At 43.3% G+C, this 24,296-nt stretch overlaps 1 protein-coding gene across 1 annotated transcript in view; it reads left to right on the top strand.

Moving 5' to 3' along the window:
- LOC126335805 (uncharacterized) overlaps positions 1–24,296 on the top strand; it is a 299,222-nt gene that overhangs the window by 230,298 nt on the left and 44,628 nt on the right. The window contains exon 3 of the mRNA XM_049999269.1: positions 12,108–12,245. Coding sequence (XP_049855226.1) covers positions 12,108–12,245 — 138 coding nt within the window. The remainder of the gene's footprint in view (positions 1–12,107; positions 12,246–24,296) is intronic.

Below are 24,296 nucleotides of genomic sequence, written 5' to 3'. Positions count from 1 at the left end.
CAACGTCACATAGCGCTCTGTGTGAAAATCACTTTCTGTGCTGTGTGCAGTCTGTGGCTGGTTGGTATTGTTGGAATATTCGCTATTGTAGTGTTGGGCAGTTGGATGTGAACAGCGCGTAGCGTTGCGCAGTTGGAGGTGAGCTGCCAGCAGTGGTGGATGCAGGGAGAGAGGTGGCAGAGTTTTGAGAGTGGATGATCTGGACATGTGTCCATCAGAAAGAGTAAATTTGTAAGACTGGATGTCATGAACTGATATATGTTATTGTTAGTCAGGGCCGTTCTTTTGAAGGGATTATTGAAAGTCAGATTGCGTTCCGCTAAATAAAAAAAATATTGTGTGTCAGTTTATTGACGATCAGAATAAGTAAAGAGAGAAATGTCGGAGTACGTTCAGTTTCCTCATCTGTTTGAAAATCAAATAACGTAAGAGGTTTACTAGGAAAGTAATTCATAAATTTTTCTAAGTAGTACTGTCTAAAGACACAAAGGAATTGCAGACATTAGTTACCAGTGGGCAGTAGTTAATATCAGTGGGGCAAGTTGAAAATTTGTGCTGCCAGGATCCGAACTCAGGTTTCGTGCTTACTAGGCAGATGCGCTAACCACTACATCAATCAGACGCAGTGCTCCCCACACCCGCACGGATTACCCTAGTACGCCTCCCATCCGACCCACATTCTCAACTTATACCACACTGATGTAGTGCCCCTACTCAATGGCCTCATTAGTCGCGGGATCTCGCAGATTATCTTAAGAGTACGAGTTTCTTGTGCGTGAGTACTTAAGGGATCAGTGGCCGTTATCGCCTGAGTTATATATATGTGGTGTCCATTCATTCTGACATATCCAAAAAATCAGACATCCTTTTGATCCTGCTGCCACTGTGAATCAAGACACAAAGGAATTAAAGCCATTTTTTATGGGACAAAGGCTGTAGCATCAAAATAGTGTCTCTACCTTCGAACATGGAGATGTAATACTGCCGTTCGATAAAAATATCGAAACACCCTAAAAAACACATTACGCTGCCTAATATGACGTACAAAATACGTACTCATTCAAAACAGCTTCCAGTCGTCTCGGAATGGACAAATACAGGTCCTCTATGGTTTTCAAGTGTATCTTATACCGTCCTTCCTGCAAAATAGTTTAGGTAACGATGATGGAGGTGGATACTGATCACGCACCTTTCTCTCCAAAGCAGACCACAAAGGCTCAATGATATTGAAATCTGGTGGCTGTGGTGACCAGGACAGATGCGACAATACATCCTGCTGCTCATAAAAACAGTCCTGGACGATGCGAGTTGTGTGAACAGGGGACCTGTCGTCTTCGAACACTGCGTCACCAGTTGGGAACAGATGTTCTACCGTGGGACGAACCTTATCAGCCAAAATGATCACATAATAATCAGTGGACAAATAAGTTAAGGAATGAGGAGGTCCTCTGGAGAATTGGCGAGGAAAGGAGTGTATGGAAAACTGATAAGAAGAAGGGACAGGATGGTATCTATAAGACATAATGGAATAATTTCCATTGTACTGGAGGGTACTGTAGAGGGTAAAAACTGTAGAGGAAAACAGACTGCAATACATCCAACAAATAATTGAGGACGCAGGTTGCAACTGCTACTCTGGCACAGGAGAAGAATTCGCGACATTGCAGAGTAACCATGAGGGCCATGGAATATCACAATCTGGCTGCCGAAATCAACAACGTACTTCGGCCATGTTTCACGCGTGCGTCGTAAACAGCCAGAAGTTGGAAACAGCGAGACGAGACTCGTCAGTGAACATAACCTGGGACCACATTTCCAATTACCATGTACTGTGTTCTTAACACCTGGCTTTCTGGGCTCTCCTGTGACCAGGGATCAGTGGAATGCACCTTGCAGGTCTCCTGGCGAATAAACCATGTCTGTTCAGACGTAAATAGACGGTGTGTCTAGAGACAACTGTTCCAGTGGCTCCGGTAAGGTCCCGAGCAAGGATACGTGCAGTACTCCGTGGTCGTCTGCGGGCACTGATGGTGAGATATCGGTCAAAAAAAAATGGTTCAAATGGCTCTGAGCACTATGGGACTTAACTACTGTGGTCATCAGTCCCCTAGAACTTAGAACTACTTAAACCTAACTAACCTAAGGACATCACACACATCCATGCCCGAGGCAGGATTCGAACCTGCGACCATGGCAGTCGCGCGGTTCCGGACTGCGCGCCTAGAACCGCTAGACCACCGCGGCCGGCAGATATCGGTCCTTGTGGTGTTGACACTGTGGACGTCCCGTAGTGTAGCGCCTGGATATGTTTCCTGTCTGCTGGAATGGTTGCCATAATCTTGAGATTACACTTTGTGGCACACGGAGGGCCTGTGCTACGATCTGCCGTGTTTGACCAGCCTCCTTTCGCCCTAGTATTCTACCCCTCGTAACGTCATCAATATGTGTTCTTCGAGCCATTTTCAACACACAGTTACCATTAGCACGTCTGGAAACGTCTGCACACTTAATCGCTGCACCGTACTCTGACATGCACCAACACACCTCTGCGTATGTGGACTGCTGCCAGCGCCCCCGTGCGACGACCGCAGGTCAAATGCACCGCATGGTCATACCCTGAGGTGATTTAAACCCTTAAACCGCCCACCAGAGCGTTTTTTCACCATGTATCAGCATTATCTTTAATTTAAGAGCATGAGTGTAGTTGCAAGTTGTTGGGAGCATCCACAATACTCTCACATAAAAGACGACGTGTATACGGTATACACACCCAATGACAATAAAAGTTACGCTCCACAAAGTAACCGATGCAATGTCCACGCAGTCCTGTGTACATAAATAGCATCAGCGGTTGTATGACAGGCGTCCGATGTACGATTTCCGTTGCTGGCAGAACGGTACGGCGAGGGAAAGCACATGTTTCATCACTGCTCTGGTCTGACCGTACGAAGCTCCAAGCACGTCATAACCCCTTCATGTCAGCACCTACTATCTGGACACAAGTAATGCAATTACTACAAAATCCCAAGTCACCCCCTACCGACCACAACACAAAGCGCTGGTTTTGGTTTTGAAAACAGTTATCTTTGCCACATCTTGTGCAGTAGTTGGGAGTAGAACAACCGTTGCCTCGCACTGAGGATTCTATTTATGCTTCCCTGACTTTGTACACTACCTCAACATAATGTTAATTGTAAATGCCGCTTATCACGCTTGTTTTCCTGACCACACTTGTGTATACCCGTTCTTTTCCGCTGTTTCCAACCACTTCTGTGTCATGTGCAGTCAGTTTAAAATTTACGGCACGTCGCACCCGTGTCCGCGGAGCCGGCTGCAGTTGCGCTGCTGTTATGGCGAACATCTTTGGTCAGAGAGCGCTGCCCGTCAATGAGCTCCGAGCTTCGGAGGTCAGTCATCTGCGCTGCTCGCAACGAGGAAACGTTTCCCGGAAGCCACTGCCAGTGCGGTGGGGCGGACGAGAAGCCTGCGGTGTCGCCGGCGGTCAACGGGGTGCGTGACCGAGCTGGGAGCGGCGCGGAGGTCGATGAACAGGGCTGCTCTTGGAGGGGTGGACAGCGGAACGGGAGGATGCGGCGACACCAAGGAGAGCCTTCGCCGGTATCCTTCGCACGAGAAGCCGACGAGTCCTGGCGTAGCGCGGGGCTTTGGCCTGATTCGTCTGAAATGGTGTAGCAGGTCTCAGGAGTCACAGTTGTGGCAGGCAGAGATGTGAGGACAGTGCTAGTCAACACGGACAGTCAGCGGTCAGCACCTAGTACGAAGCCTTACGCAGAGGTGGTGTGCCGAGGAGCCGTTACTGGAACTCGGGGCGTGGCTGTAGTGTGGACACAAGTCAAGAGGGCGGTCGGTGTCTTTCCCGGGAGAGAGGACGACTATTCCAGATGAGATACAGGCAGGGCCTTCCACGTCGCGAGCGTTCTTTAGTGATCAACAGTGGACTTCTAGATGGTTGAGTTGATTCAGGCTGTGTTTAATCGATAGTGAGGGGCACAAGCGGTATTTACACCTACGTCTCTCCTCCATAAGCCGCCTTTTCGTGTGTAGCGAAGGGTGCTCTGTGAAAGAATGTCACTTCATCTTTTTTCGTTCGACTCACGAATGGTTCGCAGATAAAAGATTGAGCGTAAGGCTTTCTCTTCATAATTTTTTCGTGAGTTATGCCGAGGAGGAAGCAAAATATTTTAATATTGGATGACTCTTCCAGGAACAACGCTCTCGGAAAACGGACCGTCATGCAGGCCTCTCTTGCAGCGCCTTCCATTGAGTTGGCCTAGCAGCTGCAGGACGCTTTCACGCTTACTAAATGAAAATCGTGTAATCACAAAATGCAGGGTCTTTCAGTCTGTGCCGGCCAGGGTGGCCGAGCGGCTCTAGGCGCTACAGTCTGGAACCGCGCGACTGCTACAGTCGCATGTTCGAATCCTGCCTCGGGCATGGATGTGTGTGATGTCCTTAGGTTAGTTAGGTTTAAGTAGTTCCAAGTTCTAGGGGACTGATGACCTCAGAAGTTAAGTCCCATAGTGCTCAGAGCCATTTGAACCATTTTGAACCTTTCTGTCTGTGTATTCATAATACGTTACATTTGTTTACGTTGCGGGTCAGTTTCCTATACCTCCACCAAGCATCGACCCTCTGCAAGGCTTCCTGCATTTCGCAACAATTCTTTTTCTTTTAGCGTGGCGACCTCTCTGTATACAACAGCATCATCCGCGAAAAGCCTCACTGAACTTTCGACTTTATCTACCAAGTCTTTTATATATACTGTAAAAAGTAATTACACTCCGTATGTACTGAGTGCAACTATTTGTCAGTGATATTCCACATGGACTGTGTTGAGGTTACTGTGTTTCCTTGTGTGTTGGGCGTGCAATTATTTCTCGAAGCAAGAGCTTGTGGTGGTGACTAGTATGGGTACATGCCGTTGTACAGGGAACTGTAATTGCTAATTTTGCGTAGGTGTCATTTTAGTTGGATGGTATTAGCGCTGATAACTGTGAACGGAGTGGTTATTAGGTCTGGTTTAAGTGTCAACGTATGAATGCAGTTTTAAGTCTGAGGGATCGTGTGTGGAAGCTATTTTCATTTTACAATTATTTTCATTTTTGACCGTTAGGTCGAATTTTGAGAACTTTTTCTGTTCTTGTTGTTACTTCCAATTTTACTGTTACTGTCGTGGTGTTGATATCAAGTTGTTTTATCACTATTTTAAGTTTAATTCATTTATTGCGTTGTTCTATTCCCAGGCTTCAGGAACTATAACTGAGCCGCGTACTACATTCAGAAACGATATTATTGTTTCGTTAATTGTCAAAGAAGAAATTTTCCGTTTAATAAAACAATTGTTTCCCAGAGCAACCACACAACTGCACAACCCTCAGTCGGAAGTCCACTCCACCTAAATCCTAAGGTAGAATTACCACAATCAGTTGTATCACGTCTTTTCCTATTGGTATTTACGTGGACCCATAAAATATTATATATATATTACTAGAAATTGTGTTTTAGTTTACATTTAAAATGGATATGATTATCCTTAATAGCTGTACAATTTTTACTTCCAATGTAAATGCTAGAGCGGCCACTGGTTTTGCTCGACCGCTGTTTTCATATGCCACTGTTTTTTCTCCCCTCAACTTTGTAATATTTTTTCCTGTTTCGTTTTTTACTCTTCTCTATATTTACATTTGTATATGCAATGAAACATACAGTATTTTGTAGTAACCTAGGTTCCCTCTAATCTTCTGATTTAAGGAAAATCGCAGCTCGGTTTGTTCGCCTTCATTCCAGTGAAATATTTTCTACCCACGTACTCTTATTTTCAGGTACAATAGAAATTTATTACTAGTTAACGTCTGTGATGTCTGATACACGTTGATGGGGTGTGCTGCCTGCTCCTGCTGGCCGTCAAGTGCCCTGACCTGCACGATTAGCGGACTCGCGCCCATTGGGCTCTGGCTCTGAGCACTATAGGACTCAACATCTGAGGTCATCAGTCCCCTAGAACTTAGAACTAATTAAACCTAACTAAGCTAAGGACATCACACATCCATGCCCGAGGCAGGATTCGAACCTGCAACCGTTGCGGTCGTTTGGCTCCAGACTGTGGCGCCTAGAACCGCACGGCCACTCCGGCCGGCGTACCCATTGGGCAGGCGTTGACGCAATGACGCGGCGTCTCATCTCGTCTGTATAAGCTTGTCTCCCTTGAGAAACCGGGACACACTAAAAGCAGCATAGAACACATCTCCGAAAGTGGCACCAGAAATCACTACGACCATCTCCACGTTCGACTGCAGGGCTCTGTGCAAACTGTTGGAGGATGAACAACTGAAACTGTTGTCCATGGCCGCGCGGTCTAGGGCGTCTTGTCACGGTCCGTGTGGCTACCCCCCCACCCCCCCACCCCCCGTCGGAGGTTCGAGTCCTCCCTCGGGCATGGGTGTGTATGTGTCGTCCTTAGCTTAATTTAGTTTAAGTTAGATTGTAATGTGTAAGCTTAGGGACCGATGACTAGAGCAGTTTGGTCCCATAAGGCCTTACCACAAATTTCCAAATTTTGTTGTTCATGACTATAGGCGTATGCTTGTGTGAGAAGGATAATGTACAATGCGCCGTATGACCATCATGTGAACATATCCTCAAGCACGCGCCACCATTGCTTCAGGAAGTAGATTTTCTGTACCCGTCTACTTGCTGCTGCTTTAGATCGATAAAGTAGGAGTCTCAAGGGTTATCAATATTTTATAGACAGGAAAAGAATAAGCAGTTGTGTGGAAAGAGAGAAGAAAAACGAAATTTCGTCGTCACGAAATCACGTATTTTAGGCAGTCGGAGAGGTCACGCTACGAATCCATCGGCATAAATAAGAGCCTGAAGAAGATTCCTATCACGGAAAGGCACTAAATCTGATACAAAGTAGAAGCGGTAGCTTGTTCTGCTGAAGCACCGCGAATTGTATGATGCTAAAAAGCACGATATCACCGATGAAGGTCGTAGTCCCTGGTCATACATCGAAATCATGCCAGAAGTTGTCTGTACACTACGCTCAGCCACTGTTACCAAATAAACACCAAATGTTACAACCAAAAGTTGACTGTAGCCTTGGAAGAGAAATTCACAGACATGACGAGAGCCTAAAGGAAGACGGATCCTGCATTCCGATACTACAGCGAACAACTGTTGAAAGTATTTAGACAAGAAACACAGCGGTAATGTGAAGAAAAGCCCTTGCACGGTGGTGCGACAGGTACATATAATCTCCGGCTGTGAGCTCGACTCCAGTCCGCCACCAGAAATGCAGGGTGAAACTTTGGCAATGCCAACCACTGGTGAAGGCGAAACGTCAGGAAAACGTTAGGTACAGGCATTACATCAGTAGTAATTTTATTCATTCGTAGATCACTTTTACAGGGATATTGAAAAGATAACATAATTCACATACAGGGTCTCTTCTAAAAGTCACCAGGTTAATTTTCTCTGGTGTTTAGAGGATATTTGCAACTTTGTTTAAGCGTTGTGTAGCTGGAGTGAACCCCCCCCCCAAAAAAAAATAGTGCACATCACTTCTTTCATGAGAGGCTCAGTGTCAACGGAAAGCGTCGGTTTATTTCCGATTAAAAGCAAAATGATTTTTAAACCTGTCCACGATTAGTCTAGTCCGACACTCATGCTCATAAATTAAGGATATGCTGATGCATGGTGAAACAACGCTTTGGGGGGGGGGGGGGGCAGTTTGCGGGTATAAATCAGCTCGGGGTGTGACCATGCGGCGGATTTGACCTGCGGTTGGACCCCCGGGACGCTGGCAGCAGTCCACATACGCAGAGGTGTGTTGGTGCATGTCAGAGCGGTGCAGAGAGCAAGTGTGCAGACGCCTTCAGACGTGCTAATAGTGACTGTGTGTTGAAAATGGCTCAAAGAACACATACTGATGACGTTATGAGGGGTAGAATACCAGGTCGACTGGAGGCTGGTCAAACATAGCAGGTCGTAGCACGGGCCCTCCGTGTGCCACAAAGTGTGATCTCAAGATTCCAGCAGTCAGGAAACGTGTCCAGGCGCTACACTACGGGAGGTCCACAGTGTACAACACCACAAGAAGACCGATATCTCACCATCAGTGCCCGCAGACGACCACGGAGTACTGCAGGTAACCTTGCTCGGGACCTTAGCACAACCACTGGAACAGTTGTCTCCAGACACATAGTGTACAGATGACTGAACAGATATGATTTATTCGCTCAGAGGTACATTCCACTGACCCGTGGTCACAGGAGAGCCCGTAAAGCCTGGTGTGAAGAAGACACTACACGGTCATTGGAACAGTGGTCCCAGGTTATGTTCACGGACGAGTCCAGGTGCAATCTGAACAGTGATTCTCGCCGGGTTTTCATCTGGCGTGAACCAGGAACCACATACCAACCCCTTAATATCCTTGAAAGGGACCTATATAGAGGTCGTGGTTTGATGGTGTGGGGTGGGATTATGATTGGTGCACGTACACCCCTGCATCTCTTTGACAGAGGAACTTTAACAGGCCAGGTGCATTGGGACGTCATTTTGCTCCAGTATGTCCGCCTTTTCAGAGATGCAGTGGGTCCCCACCTTACTCCTGATGGATGATTACGCACGGCCCCACCGAGCTGCCATCGTGGAGGAGTACCTTGAAACAGAAGTTGCGAATGGAGTGGCCTGCCTTTTCTCCAGAACTAAACTCCATCGAGCACGTCTGGGATGCTCTCGGTCGACGTATCGCTGCACGTCTTCAAACCCCTAGGACACTGCAGGAGCTCCGACAGGCACTGGTGCTAGAATGAGAGGCTATACCCCAGAAGCTACTCGACCACCTGACCAGAGCTGCCAGCCCGTTGTGCGGCCTGTGTGCGTGTGCATGGTGATCATATCCCATATTGATGTCGGGGAACTTGCGCAGGAAACAGTGGCGTTTTGTAGCACATGTGTTTCGGGACGGTTTTCTCAACTTATCACCAATACCGTGGACGTACAGATCTGTGTCGTGTGTGTTTCCTATGTGCCTATGCTATTAGCGCCAGTTTCGTGTATCCTTAATTTATGGGAATTGCCCTTAATTTATGAGCATGATTGGATATTCGTTTTACCGGTAAGTATTAACAGAGACAGTAAAACTCCAAGAATAAACAAGTACTCCAGCAAGGACAGCAGTGCCCTGGTCCGCGAGGACTGCCTCCGCCATCGTGCGTGCAGCGCTACTCAGTCGCTGCTAGATTGCTGTTTATTCTTCGTGTTGTACTGTCCCTGTTACTACTTATCGGTAAAACGAATATCGGACTAGACTGATATGGAAGCTCTGTCGAACTGGTACGTAAAATTCCGATTTAAAAATATTTTGTTTGTAAATGGGAAACAAACCGATGGTTTCTGCTGATAGTGCGGATCCCATGAAAGACTGACGAGCAGTAATTGTTAGGGATGACTCCAGCTACACAGCGAAAAGAAGGTATTGCAAATATCTACCGAAACACCAGAAAAATGCGCTTGACGACCTTTAGGAGAGACATCCGGTGTACTGGCCAATTACGTACTTACAGATCTAGTGTGACAAGAGTGGAACAAGGAGTCGTTCATGGCCTTGTGGTAGAAACTTTCTTGCCGTTTACCTCAAGTAACATAGGAATATCACAGAAAATCAAAATCAGGATGGCAGCATCTCAGTTCGAACACATATCCTTCAGGATAAAAACCAATCTACTACAAACAGCACATTGTCGTTCGGTTAATGGTACAACGCTGTCTTGTTTGTATAGGGTGTCCCATGAGCAATAGTCAATATTCTCTGATATGACAGGAACGACCATTCGAAGCAAAAAAAGACTGGTAAAAATATGCGTGTTGGTGCATACGTTAGGAGTTATGAATACTTTTTCATCTACGACACTGTGAAACAAAACTCTTCTACCGCAAGCTCTTTACTTTTCATGTTTTGAGAGGCTGCAATATGGACATAAATAAGAAAAAAATTCCCGGTAAACATGGGCTCTTAGATGCACATTTTAAAAGCTCTTCTGAACAAGAGCTCGTAGCTCTTGAGATATGTTTTAGGGCCCATACTTGATACACATTTTTGCTTCGAATGATCGTCTTGTCATATCGCTGAATACTGACCGTTCCTCCTGGGACACCCTGTATATTCTTGTAAAGAAGTTATTTTATAATGTTGAAATGTGTATTAATTCCTAAGGGAAACCAAACTGCTAAGGTCATCGGTCTCTAGACTTACACACTACTTAAACTAAGTTATGCTAAGAACAACACACACACCCATGCCCGAAGGAGGACTCGAACCTCCGGCGGGAGGAGCCGCGCAAACCGTCACATGGCGCCGCAAACCGCTCAGCCACTCAGCGCGGCCACAGAATGTAAAAAGCTAGTTGTTCTTTCATTTCTCAACAACGGCCACTGCACACGCACGTTGCGTAGACATTCGAATCTTGACGACGGCATTTAGTTACCGTTTTGCTTACCGCATCTCCCCATTTGCTTCTCTGAACAGCCGAATCTCTCTCCGTAATGGGTCAGATATTGAGCTCAAAAAAAGGATAGGACGTTAGCATCATCCGGCTCAGAGCCTTACTGAAATGTTTTCCAGAAAAAAGTTAGTGTTTGGTGAAATGACAGTTGTTTTATTGTTATTTACTTTTGTTACATTGCCGGCCGGAGTGGCCGAGCGGTTCTAGGCGCTTCAGTCTGGAACCGCGCGACCGCTACGGTTGCAGGTTCGAATCCTGCCTCGGGCATGGATGTGTGTGATGTCCTTAGGTTAGTTAGTTTTAAGTAGTTCTAAGTTCTAGGGGACTGACGACCTCAGATGTTAGGTTCCATAGAGCTCAGAGCTATTTGAACCATTTTTTGTTACATTTTTACCATTTTTAAACAAACTTGTTCTATGTTAGGTAATCATTCATTGTGTGGAATATACAGGGTGGTCAGAAAAAGTCAGGAAAGCTTGTAAGAGTGTTGCAGGGAAGGTTGTGCTGAGAAATAATTGTTAAAAAAAAAAAAATTCGATACCTTGCGCTGTTTCCGAGTCAATTAGTATTGAAGCTAGCCAATCAGGCCGTTGCGCACACAAATTCAAGCAGTAAGCCAGTCATCGTGGCGCCAAACGTGTTCTTCGTTTGGTTTGCGACAAGAGAACGATACAAAAATTTGTCATGAGTCGGTAGTAAGGATCAAACCCGGGTCAAAGGCGTCTACGCTATGAGAACAACCGCCACCAATTGTATCTCGCTGGCCGTTACAATTTGTGCGTGCCAACTGTCTGATGGGCTAATTTCAGTGTTAACTAACTCAGAATTGGCGCAGTGTACCGGATTTTTTTCTTAACAATAATTTCTCAGCATGACCTATCCTGCCACACTTTTGCAAGCTATTCAGACTATTTCCGAACAAAATGGTGCAAATGGCTCAAAGCGCTATGGGACTTAACATCTGAGATCATCAGTTCCCTAAACTTAGAACTACTGAAACCTAACTAACCTAAGGACATCACACACATCCATGCCCAAGGCAGGATTCGAACCTGCGACCGTAGGAGCAGCGCGGTTCCAGACTGAAGCGCCTAGAACCACACGGTCACAGAGGCCGTGATTTTCGAACACTCTGTATTGCCTAACCGGTACCTGTTAACAGCCTTTTTGAATAAATGTGTTTTAGTAATATGTTTAAGTAATTTACTGTACAATTTTATCCCCCAATAAAATGCCGTATGAGTTCTTTGTTATTTCTTTCTTGGTAAGTTCAGTCTGGATTTTGTTCTATGGTAATGTACAGAGTTGTTTGTGCAGTAAATATTGAGGTTATTAAATCAATTTTGATATTCGTAATTTATTGGTGAGTGAGGTGACATTTAGATAATACCAATCAAATTTTTCATTGTGATTACCGATTGAGTCGTGACCCCATTGCGTTTATTATTCCCAACTTCATCTACATAGGTAAACGAGGACGCAATGATCTGCACTACTTACTTGATTTAAAACAGCGCTTTCTGTTGAAAGCTCTGACCTAAGTGAACTTAAATGAATCGCGTGTGTTGTGTGTTGCAGGCATGCAGAACCTGTCCATCTCGTGCGCTCTGGTCTGCCTCATCGTGTTGGGCAGCGCAGCCCTGGTGGGCGCCTTCGGAGTCCTGCGACACCAGATCAGCGCCGTCCTGATCACCGGCGTCATGTACCTGCTCGCCGGTAAGCAGTCGCAAGTGTCCGCCCACCTGGAAGAATGGTCTGGAAGTGGAAACTGAACCAAACGATTGAGCAACTGCAATGACACATCTCCCTCCATTGCCCTCCAACTCTTCCTCCCCCCCCCCCCTCTCTCTCTCTCTCTCTCTCTCTCTCTCTCTCTCTCTCTCTCTCTCTACTCTACTCTATCTCTCTGTGTGTGTGTGTGTGTGTGTGTGTGTGTGTGTGTGTGTGTGTTTGTTCGTCTAACTCACTATCACACTCGTCCTTCCTCTCGCGCTATCTAACTCATTTTTTTTCTCTTTCTACGTCATTATCCTCCACTCTGACTCATTCTCCTTCTCTCTTTCTGATTTGTCTTCTCTGTCACTCCTTGCCTCTCTCACATTTTCCCTCTCTAATTCAATTTTCCTCTCTACGACACTCTTTCATTCTCTAATTCAGTCTTTCTCTCTTCAACTCATTCTTCACCTGTCAAATTCACTGTTCCGTTCTTCAATCCATTCTCTGCAATTCACTGTCTAACTCTGTACCTTAGTGACAAAGGTCTTGAGATCGTTACTGGGTAGAGAAGGGTGAAACAAGTGCGAATTTAGTTAAGATATTCTGCAATAGAGCATTTATTTACACTACTGGCTATTAAAGTTGCTACACCAAGAATTAATGCAGATGATAAATGGGTATTCATTGGACATATATATTATACTAGAACTGACATATGATTGCATTTGGGTGCATAGATCCTGAGAAATTAGTACTTAGAACAACCACCTCTGGCCGTAATAATGGCCTTCATAAACCTGGGCATTGAATCAAACAGCGCTTGGATGGCGTGTACAGGTACAGCTGCCCATGCAGCTTCAACACGATACCACAGTTCATCAACAGTAGTGACTGGTGTATTGTGACGAGCCAGTTGCTCGGCTACCATTGACCAGACGTTTTCAATTGGTGAGAGATCTGTGCTAGCTAGGGCAGCAGTCGAACATTTTCTGTATCCAGAAAGGCCCGTTCAGGACCTGCAACATGCGGTCGTGCATTATCCTACAGAAATGTAGGGTTTAGCAGGGATCGAATGAAGGGTAGAGCCACGGGTCGTCACACATCTGAAATGTAACGTCCACTGTTCAAACTGCAGTCAATGTGAAGAAGAGGTGACCGAGACGTGTACCCCATACCATCACGCTGGGTGATACGCCAGTATGGCGAAGACGAATACACGCTTCCAGTGTGTGTTCACCGCGATGTGAACCATCATGATGCTGTAAACAGAACCTGGATTCAACCGAAAAAATGACGTTTTGCCATTCGTGCACCCAGGTTCGTTGTTGAGTACACCATTGCAGGCGCTCCTGTCTGTGATGCAGCGTCAAGAGTAACCGCAGCGATGGTCTCCGAGCTGATAGCCCATGCTGATGCAAACGTCGTCGAAATGTCCGTGCAGATGGTTGTTGTCTTGCAAAGGTTCCCATGTATTGACTCAGGGATCGAGACGTAGCTGCACGATCCCCGTTACAGCCATGCGTATAAGATGTCTGTCATCTCGACTGCTAGTGATGCGAGGCGGTTGGGATCCAGCACGGCGTTCCGTATTACCCTCCTGAACCCACCGATTCCATATTCTGCTAACAGTCATTGGATCTCGACTAACGCGAACAGCAATGTCGCTATACGATAAACCGCAATCGCGATAGGCTACAATCCGACCTTTATCAAAGTCGGAAACGTGGTGGTACGCATTTCTCCTCCTTACACGAGGCATCACAACAACTTTTCACCAGGCAACGCCGGTCAACTGCTGTTTGTGTATGAGAAATCGGTTGGAAACTTTCCTCATGTCAGCACATTGTAGGTGTCGCCACCGGCGCCAATCTTGTGTGAATGCTCTGAACGGCTAATCATTTGCAAATCACAGCATCTTCTTCCTGTCGTTTAAATTTCACGTCTGTAGCACGTCATCTTCGTGGTATAGCAATTTTAATAGCCAGTAGTGTAATTCATAGTCAGTCCCAAGCTCACAGAGGAAGAATGCGACCAACGGGTCACCAGTTTTGCTCATCTTTCGCGTGGTTTTAGAACATACTAAAGTGTAACAGATGGTGCTCTGATCAAAGTTTTACAGTCCTGTTGAATAACGCACGAAAGTACGAGCCAGTGCGCAGCAAACTTAGCGCTGACATTTGAAGCAGCACAGCAGTCCTCCCGAGTCTCATTCAGTCTTCTTTTCTTGTCTTCCATCAACAAGTTCTATTGCTACAACGAATGATATTTATTCGAAAAAGAGCAACAATAATATTGTTAACCATTCTAGCATATTCATGGCAAAGTCGAGTAACGATTTGTGGTGAACAGTTATTGTGGACACATTCATGAGTTCATCGCAATTAGTGCATACTGTTCAAAGCCGGTGGAGCTCAAAATGAAATAAGTGCGATACACACAATCATGTAGGACACATAAATACCTGTTCATTACATCACGATTCCGTATTTTACCACGAGTATCCCTCGCTACATATGCACTAAAATGATTATCATTATCATTATTGTGTTTTTCCCTTCTGAATAAACTTGATTCCTTGTAGGTTTACAAGTTTTCAATGGATAAGTAGAAATAAGAAGAAAACAGATACGAATGAAATTCGAGCAGGCTTCTGTTCTGCCGCCTTAGTTGATCACCACTGTGATAGTATGAAGTGCCAGTGGGTACACAGCATTATTACCTCTGGCGCACTTAGTTGGTAAGTTGTATAGCAGGCGTTACGTTAATGAAGCGTTAAGGCCGGTCTGTGGCTGTGCACTGTACTGAAGTCTTCCATGACGGTAGTTTTCAACAAGATAAAAGGAGACCACATGTTGCCCTAGTTGTCGTTATCTATTTTGACACAAAGGATATTCAACGGTTGTTCTCCATACTGCTTACCCACTGAAAACACCTGGTCACAATCTACTAAGACTCTGGCAAGCCACCACTTGCAGCCTCTACGATTGGTGAAGTCATAGAGCTGAAGCAACATGGTATGCTGTACCTGTACCTTTCATCGAAGCTCTTGTTTTCGAATACTAACTGAGACAGAGGCGTTGTTACTGCCAGGAGTGGCAGGTCTATGTACAAAATTTGGCACACTGTGTACCATTAAAATCACTGCAAATTTAACTATCCATTCTTCCTTAAACTGTATACACACAATAAATAAAATTTCGTTTTCGGCTGTCCTTCCTGGAACAGCAATTTTAACTGGTATCAAAGTATATTCCGACTATTTTTGACATAGACAGCCCCTCATAACCCCAAGTTCACTGTTCAGTAGCAGGGTGATGTTCTGTCAACAGCAGTGATTCCCATTCCTTCTGAGTATAATCAGATATTACGAATACCCCCGCATTCCCCCATCGTCATCAAACATTAGCGTCTACCCATACTTTCCAATGAAGAAGAGCGAACAATTTTTTTAAGGTGACGAAAGATAAATGATATTTAGTTTTTGTTGCCTTAACGACGTTAAACCACGGACCAATGAATCAATGAGGTACTTGGCAATTCTTATTTCTGACAACCTTTTTTTTAGAATGAAAGAGCAATTCTTAGTGCACCGCAAGTGCTACATAGAACACCGTCTCAGAAAAGAAAGCTAACTGTGCACATTGAGGGTAGACACCTTCTACAAAACATGTGTCCTCTGCACCACACCTCCCCGAAGAGATACTTGCTACACCCTGCGCTCCCATTGCAAATCAACCAAGTTCAAATATGTGCACTATACTCAATTGCTCGTAAATCACGTGTACGCTAGACTTCTCGCTTTTTAATGGACAGAAACTGGCAGACGTCAAGCTACAAATGCTTTGTGTCTGACTTCTCTCACTAATAATAATAATAATAATAATAATACTGTGTTGGTCCTACAGCAATGTAGCAGCCATTTTAAATAGTTACTGTTCTGCTGTGTTGTCGATTATGTCGTTTGTATGATGTGAATTGAATAATGAAACAATTTCTGGTCCCTTTTAGGGACTATCTACAGCTTGGAGAAGACATTTTTGTGAGACAGTTAAGCATTTGTGGCGTATATGTCTCAATTTCTTTATCCTATATGCATGGTTCAAAGTGCAAAGTATGAATGTCGTACATGCACTATATGAGAAAAATGTTCACACATTTGTTACACAGCGTGTAACCTCCACCCACTGTATCATGCGTTAATGCTAGCATTAGGGAAAATTGTGATTATCGGTAATACATACGCATTAATACAGTCGTATGAAACAGTGATAATGTTAATGATATTTCAAAAAATTAGTTTCGTGAGTAAAACACTTCTTACACGAATTCAGTATAAATGCAGGTTCTGTTATTGACCACGCAGTACACATTTAAGACTGCTGTAACGAGGGCCGGTCAGTGGCTCATCATATTTACACTTTCTAGCTGAAATTGTTGCTCACCGATACAAAAGCTCGAAAATATTTAAAAATCAATGTTAGGACAAGGTATCGTGATAATGAAACTTCCTGGCAGATTAAAACTGTGTGCCCGACCGAGACTCGAACTCGGGACCTTTGATTCGCAAAAGAGCGTCAGTAAAGTTTGGAAGGTAGGAGACGAGATACTGGCAGAAGTAAAGCTGTGAGTACCGGGCCTGAGTCGAGCTTCGGTGGCTCAGATGGTAGAGCACTTTCCCGCGAAAGGCGAAGGTCCCGAGTTCGAGTCTCGGTCGGGCACACAGTTTTAATCTGCCAGGAAGTTTCATATCAGCGCACACTCCGCTGCAGAGTGAAAATCTCATTCTATCGTGATAATGTTAAATAGGAACGTTAGCTCGCTCAAGACTGTATTGATATAAGAAATATAAAACTAGAATGTCACCACCCTGTATTGACTGCTGTGACAGAAGGAGCATAAAAAAGAACAGTGATACAGGAAGCTAATATGATTCCTCAATCAACTGTTTTTCAACAAAATCCAAACGATTTTCCAGAGATTACGGACTTTTCAGGCGTTTATAATGCTGACTGCGCATTTATGAGCTTGAGTAGGGTTTTATTATTTCAAGTAAAATAAAAGGTAATGTTAAATATGATGACATAGTTTTGTTCGTTGTACTTTTGTCTTTAAAAGATAATCTTTGCGTGCACGTCAGACACTCCTTGTAACCGCTGCACTAGGTGGAGCAACCCCTTGCAGCGAGAGTACTGGTCATCGACGGGAATTCCCAAAGCCTTCCTATTGGACTGTAACAAAATAATTTTCTATACGCTATTTTCAATATATTATCTATGAGCATACATAGAACAGGTACAAAATAATTTTTATAAGCCATTTTTAATATATTCCCTATCAGCATGCATAGGATAAGTGAAAAAATTAAGTTCTAACGAAATGGTGATACGTTTAAACAAATGTCATTTTCTTTGCCCACAAAATCAGGAAAACAGACATAGCAAAACAGTTCCGTACGCTGATAGAGAATTCAGTTTAGAATGCTGCTATCAGATTCTGCTGGGATCAAATTTTGATCAAAGTAGTATGTACCTTTCCCAACTTATGTTTCCTATCAAATTGTAAAATACGATTTCAACAAAAACGAGTTTAAAGTTTCGGTTCAAATGGCTCTGAACACTATGGGACTTAACAACTGAGGTCATCAGTCCCCTAGAACTTAGAACTACTTACACCTAATTAACCTAAGGACATTACACACATCCACGCCCGAGGCAGGATTCGAACCTGCGACCGCTGCTGTCTCACGGTTCCAGACTAAAGCGCGTAGAATCAATCGCTCGGCCACACTGGCCGGCTAGAGTTTTTGGGTCACATTGTTAGTAGTTGAGTTAAATGTAGCTCTGGTGAGCGATCCTTAGCCCATACAAGAAGCCTCCAAAAGGAGGTACTCCTCCATTTTTTTCTTGGAAGTGGTGGTGCTCGGTCGACACCCTATTCGCCCTCTCTTCACCTGTTTTTGCAGAAGTTGTAAGCAGGCTTGTCCTATTCAAGTTCGAGCATTTTCATGGTTTCCATCATGCCTGTTAGGGCGTCTTTTAAATTACATGCTTCCACACAGGCCACGATATCGACTGTTTTTCCCATCTAGAACTGAAGACCACAACAACAACATTGAGTGGTTTTGGGAGACGCTATTTCACAAATCGCCTTGTAACTCGATAAAAGCATTTCTGGCGAACTGGAATGAACGCTGCAATAAAGTAGACATTCCAAAGCACTTTCTAAGACTGAAATTTTCAAAGAGGACTACCCCCTTAAGAAGGGAGAGCGACATGCGCGATTGCTCGTGAGCGCGAGGTCTTCACCTGTTACTTACTCGGCCGGAAGCGATGTAAGACGTGTTCCTAAAGGAGGCTGGCCTCCAGCCATCGCTCCAGCATGGGACACGGAGCAGAGCAGGCCGTCTCCGGCGCCGAGCCTATCGACAGCGCGCCTCCCCCCCCCTCACCCCCCACCCCCACCCCCACCCCCACCCCACCGTTGTCCCTGACCCGCCTCGCAACGTCGCGACGCCCCACTGGGACCGACGCCAACTTCCCGCCACGTGCGCCGTCATCCGCTCTCACTGCCCCGGTCGGGCGTCCCTATTGGTTTAATGTCGCGCGCGAATCGTGGCGTACGTGCAGCTTTCACTGTCAATATTCATCCAACACGCTCAGCTTGGTCGTACCACAAAAAGTAACTGACAACGCGGCTCCACGCAGCCTATTGTCAGCTCTTAAAAACAGTGTTCGAACCAATTGTCTGTTCGTTATGCAGCTCCATGAAATGCTCGTTACTAACGCCAGCGGTAGAGCACTTTAACGCGTAATTAGTTACAATAAACCCGTTTAATGTTATTATTCATTAAACAGAAGATTCTAGATCGCGTTTTATTAACTGTTAAGACGATTTCGGACGAGTCAGGCATCTCCCAGACTTATTCTAAAATACAGGACTGTTGCTAACATTGGCGTCAGCTTGTGTGTTTCAAATATTGTAATTAAAAAATTTGGCTTCACAGACGAAAACAAAGAATAAAACGGTATTGTTTCTCTGTTACTTTTGCATTACGTTTTCCTCTTGGTCACCACACACATACTTCGTTTTATACCAGTATAACGGGTATTGGGACTGAACATATCATGATATAAAAACAATAAAGCTGCAGGTGAAGATGGAATCATAGCGGAAATCCTCGAATCAACAGGCCCAAATACTATAAAAGAAATGATCGAAATAATGCAAGACATTTGGCGAACAGAACGAATTCCGGACGACTGGAAAAATTCATTAATTCATCTTCTACACAAAAAGGAGATAGATCGGATGTAAGCAACTATAGGGGAATCTCATTGATATTAGTAGCTTACAAAATTCTATCCCAGTGCCTTTTCGATAGAGCACAACAACTAGAACCAAAAATTGAAGAATATCAGGCAGGATTCAGACCAGATCGTCCATGTCCAGAGCAAATTCTGAACTTAAAATTAATCTTAAGACATCGCAGAATAAGTGGCAAAGATGTAGTTTGCACATTTGTTGACTTTGAAAAAGCCTACGATTCAGTTGATCGTCAATCATTATTCCAAATATTAAAAGAACAGGATTTAGACCTGAAAACTCTTGCAATGATACAACAGACATTGATACACACAAAATCTAAAGTCAAATTTATGGGGGAAATCTCTGAACCTTTTCTGATTGTAACAGGAGTAAGACAGGGGATGGACTCTCTTCACTACTGTTCAAGTGCGTCCTTGAAAAGGTGACACAAGAATGGCGCAAATTGAAAGCAGTCCTCAAGATTCACCAACCAATTACTCTCAGCAGAGGAAAATTAACAGTAGATTGCTTGGCATTTTCAGACGATCTAGCCATCTTAACTCGCGATGTTTCAAAAGCCAAAAACAGATTGAACGCGTGAAAAACACAGCGTAAAAAGACGACCTGAAAGTATCTTTTGAAAAGACAGAATATATGACTTGCAACAAACAAGCACCAAACTTCATGGAGACAAAATATGGCAAAATGAAACGAGTCCCACAATTTAAATAACGATTCAGGAAAATGGAATAGGAACGAAAGCCAACGAAGTCAGATGCCAAAAGATGGACACTGCTTATCGACTCCCTAAAAATATATGCAGTAAAAAATGTGTCACCAAGCACACAAAACTACGACATTACAATACCGTCATAAAACCAGATTGCCTATATGGATCAGAGACACTAATTTTAAACAGGAAAACAGACATAGAAAACATTCAGAAAAAGGAACGGAAGATCATAAGAAAAATTGTAGGCCCAAAACTTGTAGATGAACAGTATTGGCTCAGAGGCAAACAGGAAATCAAACAGTACTCTAATATTCAAAGTGATATTGGAAAGCGCAGATTAAGATTCTATGGACACATCAAAAGAGTAAATCCGGACAGACTTACAAAGCAAATAGTTGAATTCTATGAAAACAGGAGTAAATCTAAAACAGACCCAATGAAATGGATTGGCGAAATCAAAACAGATCTGAAAGTAGCAGGAATTACACCAGAGGATATCCAAAACAGGGAAATCTTCAGATCCAAAATTCACAAGTGGCAAGTTGACCACGAGGGGAAACTAAAGAAGAAGACTGGAATAACGTGGTCTCAAGAAAGAAAAGAAGCCCTCAGCAAAAGAATGAAAGAAGTATAAGCACAAAGAAATGCAAATGCACGCCGCAGAGTACTTTCCGTAGTCCTAATGGGCTCATTGTAACTGACAATGCGGCTCCGCACAGCCTATTGTCACCTCTTAAAAACAGTGTTTGAACCAATTGTCTGTTCATTATGCAGCTCCATGAAATGTTCATTACTAGCGCCAGCGGTAGAACACATAAATGACAGTAGAAATCTAAATGAGGAACAATCCTAAATACGAAGAAAAAACGGCACTATATATACATATATACAGTGCCGTTTTTGCTTCGTATGTATAACAACTTGAGACGCATTTGAGATATTTGTTGGCAGATTCCTTTTAAAAGTACAGTCACTCAAAATGTTTTCTGTGTTTGATTGCGGCAGTTTGCACCACGTCCGCATGCGCTCAACTGCTTTGTTTACGTAAATGCGCGTCAGTAGCCATGTGGACTCCACAGTAGAAGGTCTTCTGTGTGTTATGCCACAACGTCCTCCCAACGTGATCTTTCAACAAGATGGCGCACCTTGCTATTTTACGAACATTACGAGGGACTGCTTGGGTCATGAGTTCCCAGATCACTGGATTGAGAGGGGTAATCCATCGACTGCTTGGTCGTCTTCTGCCCAGACATTATGCCATTTGATTTTTCTCTGTGGGGCTTCATCAAATGTGACGACACCAGTTCGTGACCTGTCAGACCTGCGTTTTTGTAGCCACTGCAAATGTTACGCCTGTAGTGCTACAAAACGCTTGGAGAGAAGTGGAATACAGATTAGATATCTGTAGCGCCACTAATGGTGAGCATTTTGGGGTGTATCAGGTGTGTAAAAAAACATTGTGGCTTATCATTTTTGTAAAAAAAATATCGTCAGTAAGTATCTCAATTCCATCTCAAGTTATTACACTTTATATCATTACATATTTGGCCTGGGCACCCTGTATTTCTAAATGTACCTCATAAACTCTGTTCACACTAAATTCCTTCCCTACAATATTTTTTTTATTTTTTATTTGAGAACGGACATTAACGTGCGGCCACCGCCGGAAAAATATCGCTCGCTGTGCAGTTCAGAAAATTATTGCAAACTAACGGTTAGCAATTGTGCGTATCGTATTTTTATTTGAATTGAACAATTAAGGGAAAATATGCAACACCAAGGAGTTGCGCGACATAAACGAAAGTTCTTGGTTGAATTTAGTAAATTTACTTCATTCAAGTGTTGCCTAAAAGATAATAATGTAAAAATGAAATAGTACAAAATAAAATTGAAAGAAAACATCGGATTTTTTTTTAAAGAAATGTGAATATCGTCAGAAGACTCATACATCTGAGACATCATAGAACAGCCATCTTGATTTTAGAAGAAAACGCGAATTAAGACAGCTTAGCGACAGGTTAAGCCGCGCGGTTTGAGGCGCCATGCAACGAATGCGCGGCCCCTCCCGCCGCGTGATCGAGTCCTACCTCGGGCATGGGTGTGTATGTTGTTCTTAGCATAAGTTGCATTAAGGTAGTTTATGTAGTGTGCAGGTCTAGGGACCGATGGCAGCAGTTTGGTCCCTTAGGAATTCACACACATTTGAGCATTTTTTGAGCGAATTAATGAAAATAAACTGGGTCATATGACAAAAGGTGTTAAATAAATCGTATCGTTGTCCCTCCGTGGACGACTGTAACGATAAAAAACAAACGATAAAACCAGATCACGGCCGCACCATGCTCGAATTCCAGACAGGTTTACTCTTAGTAAAATGGTAAATTATCAGAAAATGCAATAGGCACAACTCTGGCATACCTAATTAATGTTTTCTAATATAACGTCTATCAAACATGATACAACAAGATGCACTACCTACGAAATATTGTTACAACTTCTTAAATCCACTGTGATTTGTTGCGATGTTAAACTAATGGTTCTGCTATTAAGAAAACGTTACAGACATTAATGTTATTACTTACTTTAGGAGCAGTCTAGTTCGCTATAAGTTCTTGTGTTACTTCACTCAAGTTAATATCGTAATTGATATTATCTAGTTTTCAATGGCTTAAAAAAGAAGTGATACTTTTCTAATATAAATGTTGAGGATGCAATTTAAAATTAATATACACTAATCACTTTAACGTTGTTAAATGTTCTTGAACCATTTTCGGTAAATGAATGCCGTGAACAAAGTTCCTTACTGACTATATGGAGTCGTCAAGCAAGCACTGCAAAACATTGTATGATTGAGTTGAAAAAAAAACGTATTAATATTTTGTTGCTTCCTAACAACATGGTTATTCTTACCAAAAGTAAGACGATATATATCTTTTCGTGAGAAAGCTTGTAGAAGAATATTCATCTTATTTGCTGGGTGTAGATTTCGGTAAGACAAATTACATGTTAATAGGAGATGCAGGACAAGACTTGGCAGCCAAAGTGAAAAATAGTGTAGAAGAATACAGTTACCAGAGAATTGCTACAATCATCCGTCGGAAAGATGAAAAGTATACTCATATCAAAGTTTTTAGAGCGGGATTAAGCTTTGATAACATCATAAACACAATTAACATTGAAATGTTCAAGTATTTGGTGAGCTCACAGTTACATAATTATCTGAAGAGTTAAATTTAAATTAAAAATTGAAATGAAGAGTAAGCAGTGTGGAGTTCGGCGTCTGGACGTGATTGTGCAATTATATTACGAGATAAAATCGAGAGAGCTGAAGTTACAAGAAGGAAGATGTCAAGATATTCTTCTCAGCTCATTTAAGAAAAAGCTAATAACACTCCAAAAGAATACGGTCTGACGAAAGATTTACCAAAAGAGATTGGAATTTGATTTCTCTCATAATAAGGAAGCCAGAGCATGGAAAGAATAGAAGTCAAGGGAAGGAAAAAATTTACAAGGTGAATATAGGCACAACAAAAGATACTAAGGCATGTTAATAATTGTTCATTTTTATTACTGTTACTATTATTACTCATTAGTATGGTCAGAAAATGACAATGATCTTCTGTTTGTAGGTCACTGAAGAGTCACTTTTGGGGCTCATAAAAACTTTTGGAAAACATCACAGTTACTAAGAAAAACTAGGTGTTTTTGAATCCTGTTGACTGAGAGCACAGTAAAATTTCAGTGCCATGAGTGTGAAAAAGTATTGAACATAACATTTTAAACATAATTTTAACTCTATTATTTCATTTATCTATTATTGCCATATCATTTGTTCTACTTACGTTTTGTGCTACACAAATTTAACATTGCATTTATGTGAGTAAATATAGCTAAGGGTTATCTTCTGTGTTTTTTTTTTAATATACTTTTGAAGCTGCCTTCTTTCCATTCCACGATATGAACGTCACAGATCATAACACAAAACTCATGTCTTAGTTGAAGGGCTTGAGTAA

This window comes from Schistocerca gregaria, chromosome 2 (assembly GCF_023897955.1).
Source record: "Schistocerca gregaria isolate iqSchGreg1 chromosome 2, iqSchGreg1.2, whole genome shotgun sequence".
NCBI lineage: Eukaryota > Metazoa > Arthropoda > Insecta > Orthoptera > Acrididae > Schistocerca > Schistocerca gregaria.
The sequence above is the reverse complement of the archived record's forward strand: the minus strand, read 5'-3'. Positions and strand labels throughout refer to the sequence as shown.